The 6,456-nt window shown below is 37.2% G+C and overlaps 1 protein-coding gene across 1 annotated transcript; it reads left to right on the forward strand.

Annotated features, from left to right (window-relative positions):
- The first annotated feature begins 2,198 nt into the window (after positions 1-2,198).
- On the forward strand, positions 2,199-6,132 carry LOC147616762 (cytochrome P450 CYP72A616-like). Its single transcript, XM_086777820.1, has 5 exons — positions 2,199-2,595; positions 2,677-2,900; positions 3,854-4,104; positions 4,204-4,591; positions 5,519-6,132. Exons 1-5 carry the CDS (start codon positions 2,301-2,303, stop codon positions 5,951-5,953), a joined length of 1,593 nt encoding a protein of 530 aa, XP_086633946.1. The 5' UTR covers positions 2,199-2,300; the 3' UTR covers positions 5,954-6,132.
- The last annotated feature ends 324 nt before the right edge of the window (positions 6,133-6,456 follow it).

Genomic DNA, 6,456 nt, shown 5'->3' on the forward strand with positions numbered 1-6,456 from the left:
TATATATATACATACATATACATATATAAAGATATTCAATTTCATGTGATGAGAAGCGCGTATGTGTGTGTGTGTGTGTGTGTGTGTGTGTGTGTTGCTACCTTGGTCTCAACTCTAACATTATCTTACTATAATATATACCTCTTTTTAGTTTTAAAATACTAAAAATTCATATAAAGGTTTAAGCTTGTTAAAGTGCATATCTATAAATACATAAGAAGTATATATCTAAGTATATATATATATATATATATATATATACATATATATATATATACATATACATATATATACATATATGTATATATACATATATATACATATATATATATATACATATATATATATATATGTATGTATACATATATATATATATGTATATATATATATATATGAATATACATATATATATGAATATACATATATATATATATATATGTATATATATATATATATATATATATATATATATATGTATATATATATATATATGTATATATATATATATATATATATGTATATATGTATATATATATATATATATAAACATACATATATGTTTTACTTCTAGAGATGTTTAATTTGTTTAAAGACTGAGAAAGAAAAAAACATGCTTGATCAATCCTCCATCACTCCATTTCCCAAGTTGCCACTCACTTGGTGTTTTGATTGCCTCGTATTCAAAATACCATGACTACGAATTGCACAAAATTAGCATGGGGACCTAGCTTTCAACAAGGGCCTATGAGATTCTATTAGGGTTTATGGATGCTTTTGGTTTAAAGATAAAAAATCTTCCCTCTAACAAGCCCCAAATGTTTAATATTTTCTTTAAATTATTTTGTTGAGAAGTAAGAATATTGTAACTAGTTTCACCCCTAAATCCTCTTCTATGCTTTTGCTATGCTACACACACACACACACACACACCATCTTTATTTATAAGGCCCTTTAGATCTTGTTATTTGAAATTTGGCATTTACAATTAACCAAGGATTTAACACTCCCACTAGAGGAGATCAACCGAAGAGATAAATTGATGTGCATATTATGTGTCTGGTTGTCCACCATAGCTTGTTCACAATCCATGTCTCTTACACTAACTTTGTGGGTATTGTAAGTACCTCTACCCAAGACCTCAAAAGGGGCATTAATTATTCCCCTTGAATTTTGACACCACCGAATATGATTCATGATTTAGTTCTTTACTAGATGAGTTTTGCCCCAACTAGGATTGCATTCATTTTCAACATTAAACTCTTTGGGAACTACGGATAAACAATAACAATTATAAAGTTTCTTAACTATAATATATTATGCTATTTCTCAGAAATCGAGAATTTTGACTTATCCATAAGTACATCACAAAAAAATTGGGCGAAGAAATTGTTGGAGTGGATTTTGATGGTGCCAAAACGTTAAAATGCCTAGTGTCATGACAATATCAATGCAAAGGATGTGTGCTTGAAATCTAATAATGCAAAAATTTGTTTCTAAGCAACCCACGTATTTTTATTCTTTAAAAATCGGACTCTCATTTAAACCCTATTCACACTAAGACATCATGATGATTAAGAAAAAGTTTGTTTCTATGAGCACCCGTATATTTTTTTTCTTTAAAAAATCCGAGTCTCATTTTAATCCTATTCACAACAATAAGGCCCGTTTCACATACCCCACCGCCCATGTATGGGCGGGGGATTGGCCGGGGGAGATTGCCTGCCCAATAATGGCGGTGGATACTCGGTAGGCAGGGGTATGGCGATGTGTAATGGGCCTAAGACATCATGATGATTAAGGCAAAAGTTTGTTTCTATGAGCAACCGTGTACTTTTCTTGTTTAGAAATCCGAATCAAGTTTGTTTCTATGAGCAACCATGTATTTTTCTTCTTTAAAAATCGGAGTCAAGTTTGTTTCTATGAGCAACCATGTATTTTTCTTCTTTAAAAATCTGAGTCTCGTTTAAACCCTATCCACAGCAAGACTTTTTATATGGGACTAGCCATGTTGCATGTGGAGACGAAAGGTGATCGTTAACTTAACCACGTCTCTGCAAGATGCCAATATGAGCGTGTGAGAGGGAAACAAAGGTGATGGTGGGCGGCCTCTTCTGTCCGGTTGTGGGCAGGTGGACGATTCGTGCTCACACTTATCATTTCTCCTTTTAAAGTAGCCGTGTATCATCAATGCTTGAGGCTGCCTGTGTGTGAGACCTGCGCGCGTGTGTGTGTGTTTGTGTGTGTGTGGGGGGGGTGTGCGCACTGTATTAGAGAGAGAGAGAGAGAGAGAGAGAAAAGCTATGGAGTTAAGTGGCTTCATGTCCATGGGCTCAACAGTTATTCTTGCGTTGCTCATAGCTTTAGCCTATGCACTGTGGAGAAGAATTTTTGTATACCTTTGGCTGAGGCCCCTCCAAACAAAGAAGTTTTTAGAAGCCCAAGGTCTGGAGGGAATGGAGTACCAGCTTCTCTATGGGAACACTCGCGAGCTGGCTGCGTTGGGAGAAGAGGCTCGGGCGTCGCCCATGCCCAGCCTCAGCCACGACATAGCTCCACGGGTTCTCCCCAATTACTACAAGTGGGCAAATGAAAAAGGTAGGATTATGATAATGATAATTTGTGGTAATACACACTGCTAATGACGATTTAAGGTGGGGATTTGGGTGATTTGTCCAGGCCAGCCATTTTTCTTCTGGTTCGGGCCGCAGGTGAGGATTATGCTGAGCGAGCCCGAGCAGGCGAGAGAGGTTTTGTCCAACAAGTTTGGGCACTACCCCAGGGTCCCTGGGCGGCCGGACACCAACGACCTAATCGGCGAGGGGCTTGCCACGCTGGAAGGGGAGAAATGGGCTCAGCACCGCCGCATCCTCAGCCCTGCCTTCTTCATGGACAAGCTCAAGGTGATTAAGGGTGGATAGGGTAGCACTTAACCGTGCTAACCTATGCTCAAGCCTTAACTATACTCAAGTTAACAATAAATGATAATTAAAATATTTTTTACTCCAAATCTAAAGTTCTCATAATCAAAATTGTAGAAACAAATCACTACCCTTGGATCGTTTGATGAGTGACTTACTTTCACTTTAAATTTGAATAAACAATAAATGCTAACTAAAACATATCTAAAAAAGTTAAAAGCAAGAATCATAAAATGATCATCCACCTTTGGATCGTTTGATTGTTGACCCCAACAGTTTTGACCAAACAATTTCCCGGCTCAGCTAGGTTGTTCCAGTCAATATTTAAAAGTCATTAAATAGTTAAGTATGACTCATTTTCATATTTATCGCATAGAAAAAAAGTGGCTCCTTTCTCTCACCTTCCAATCCTCTTTCTACCCCTCCCCCCATTCAATAAGGCACATTTCTCGTAAACCTTCCAGTGGTTAATAACAATGGAGCTAATATTTCACTAGCTTGCATCAAAGTTAAGATTGAATCCACAAAAAATATCAAATGATGTAGCACTTTATAGGAAGTTCTTTTTATTTTGAAAAAAGCTACATAGGAGATTTACAATACACCCTAATATGTGACTTACTATACACCCAAATGATTTGGAGAAATGTTTTGATTGATACGAAATATATATATATATATATATATATATCAAGGGTTCTGGGGATGGTTTCCTACTAAGGAGAACAATTATTATTATTATTATTATTATTATTATTATTCTCTCTCTCCACACTTGCATGTGTGGGCGCACATGTGCACACTCTAATCTCTACTATACGAGATGAGGTCCTTAAAAATAAAATAAAATATGGAGACCATTGCATTGACTAGTATAGGAATTGTTGTTTTATAATATTAGTGCTATTAAACCCTCCTCGTCTCTTTAATTGCAGGCCATGACCCCCACAATGGCAGCTTGCACCACCTCCATGCTAGACAATTGGCAAGCTCAAGTGGAAATGGAAGCTTCAGGGTGCAAGGAAATCGAGGTTCACACAGAGTTCAGAAATCTAACTGCGGACATCATTTCTCACACAGCCTTCGGCAGCAGCTTTGAGGAGGGAAAGCTAGTATTTGACATTCAGCATGAACAACAGGTCCTCTTCAACAAGCTTTTGCAGACCATTTATATCCCGGGGTCAAGGTAATGAGTATGGGTTTAATGAAAGCTGACTAAAATCATGTAAAACGCACTAATTATCCAGACATTAATGCTAATTCGTTAATGGTGCATGCTACTAAGGTTCTTACCGACCTCCATGAATCGTTATCGTTGGAGGTTGGAGAATCAGATTCAGAAGAAGCTGCGAAAGATGATACACAGTCGAATGGAATCCATTGACCGCGGGGACGCCAATGCCTACGGCGACGACCTGCTTGGGTTGATGATGGCTGCAAACAGGAAGGAGCTACGAGGCAATCAGAAGAACCTTAACATGGGTGTTGGAGAGATGGTGGACGAGTGCAAGACATTCTTCTTTGCAGGCCATGAAACAACCACCACCCTCTTAACGTGGACCTTCTTGCTCTTGGGAACTCATACTGAGTGGCAACAACGTGCTAGGGAGGAGGTTCTCCGAGTGTGTGGGAAGGACCCCCCTACTGCCGACTCCCTCAACAATCTAAAGATCGTGAGTTCTCACCCACTTCATTGTTTCCATTCTTTCCTACCACTAGCGTTGCACATTTATTTAGATACCCTAGTTCCAACTTCTGATGAAGGCAAGTAAGTTATACCTAGTGAGAGTTAATCCTCTCCTCTCTCTACAATGCTAATTATTAGAGTATTGAGAAGGTCCCTTCTTGGGCTACCGAGAGGATTAACTCTCACTAGCCTAAGAAGGCCCCTTCTTAGGCTACTGAGAGTTAATCCTCTCCTCTCTCTACTTATTAGAGTATTGAGAAGGTCCCTTCTTAAGCTCGTGAGAGGATTAACTCTCACTAGCTTAAGAAGGTCCCTTCTTAGACAAGTGACAGTAAATCCTCTCCCCTTCTTAGAGAAGGTCCCTTCTTAGGCTAGGTTCACAAGCTTCTCTCACAGCACGATAACGTGAGTAAAAGATGACATCCTATCTTTGCATGTTCTCTGTAGCCTAGTGGTATTCTCTGTAGCCTAAACCACTCTGAGTCCTACTAGTATTTTTTCGACACACATCATGTCTTCCTTGGTTGAACTCCTTTTTTCAAAAAAAAAAATCGCTTGGTAGGGCCTACCACCATGTACCCATCTAACCCTCAAATTAGGCCTCAAAACAAATAAAGCTTGCAGTCTTTAAGCTTAGATGCAAAGCTTGGATGCAATAACTATTTCCTTAGTTGCCATAAAATTATGCACTTAACTTTGGAGTCTTACTTGAACAATTTTGATTTTACAACATGATACATATATAATTTCACTTTATTCATTATGATTTAAACTTAATGTAAAACTGTATGTTGTAATTCGTGTGTGACAAACTATTGGTATTCTATAACAGGCTATCATGGTTGTGTTGCACTCTTTAAGTTAATACTTTTCTCATTACACTAATCTTATGTCTTTTGTGATATTACCATAGGTTGGGATGGTGTTGAATGAAGCACTAAGACTCTATCCACCAGCAATTGCATTGACAAGAATGGCATCAAGGGAGATGAAGCTTGGCAAAGACTTGGTAGTACCACAAGGATCAAGTTTAATGATTCCCATTATTGCCTTTCACCATAATCCCAAATACTGGGGGTCAGATGCCAAAGAGTTTAATCCACAGAGATTTAATGATGGGATAGCCAAGGCTTCCTCCAATCCTATAGCCTTTATGCCATTTAGCTTAGGGCCAAGAAATTGTATTGGCCAAACATTTTCAATGTTGGAAGCAAAGGTGGCCCTATCAATCATCTTACAACGCTTCACATTTTATCTTTCCCCCGCATACATACATGCCCCCACCATTGTCCTCACCTTAAAACCAAAGTATGGTATGCAAATCATCTTTCAAAAGCTAGATCTTTAATATAGATTAAAGAATCACTAAGGTAATAGAGTTTACATATATGCTTTGAGTCTATTTAGTATTTGTAACCACTATTTCATTCATTAGCCTCACTTTTACAATCAAACTACAATTATGTCCATGAATGGTTAGGGGAAGCTATGTAACACGTATCTATTGCATCAAATTTTGGCTTCAAATGATTCCCAAGAACATGGTTCAAAAAAAGTTTTTATAATTAACTCCATCGCTATATTTAATTGCTTTCATGGGGGCTAAGAATATGTACTTAATTGCACACTTTGTAAAAAAGAATAAATTATTAAAAAAATATTTGTGCTTTCAAAAGGATACTTTTTTAAAACACTAGGTTTAAAAAAGCAAACACATTTACCATGTTACATAAAGCTATTTAGAATCTAAATACCATCAATACTCTTTTATAATAAAACTTAAAATTTTGTAATAATTTTTAGTTCCTCTCTCTCTCTCTCTCTCTCTCTCTCTCTCTCTCTCTCTCTCTC

Source organism: Cibotium barometz, chromosome 38 (assembly GCF_041138505.1).
Source record: "Cibotium barometz isolate CiBa-2024 chromosome 38, ASM4113850v1, whole genome shotgun sequence".
Taxonomy (NCBI): Eukaryota; Viridiplantae; Streptophyta; class Polypodiopsida; order Cyatheales; family Cibotiaceae; genus Cibotium; species Cibotium barometz.

What these genes read in the sequence shown, in the direction of transcription:
- LOC147616762 (XM_086777820.1), top strand. Translation starts at nt 2,301, where the DNA reads ATGGAGTTAAGTGGCTTCATGTCCATGGGCTCAACAGTTATTCTTGCG. An exon ending in TCTTCATGGACAAGCTCAAG is followed by an intron (nt 2,901 to 3,853) that starts GTGATTAAGGGT and finishes CTTTAATTGCAG; the next exon opens with GCCATGACCCCCACAATGGC. An exon ending in ATTTATATCCCGGGGTCAAG is followed by an intron (nt 4,105 to 4,203) that starts GTAATGAGTATG and finishes CATGCTACTAAG; the next exon opens with GTTCTTACCGACCTCCATGA.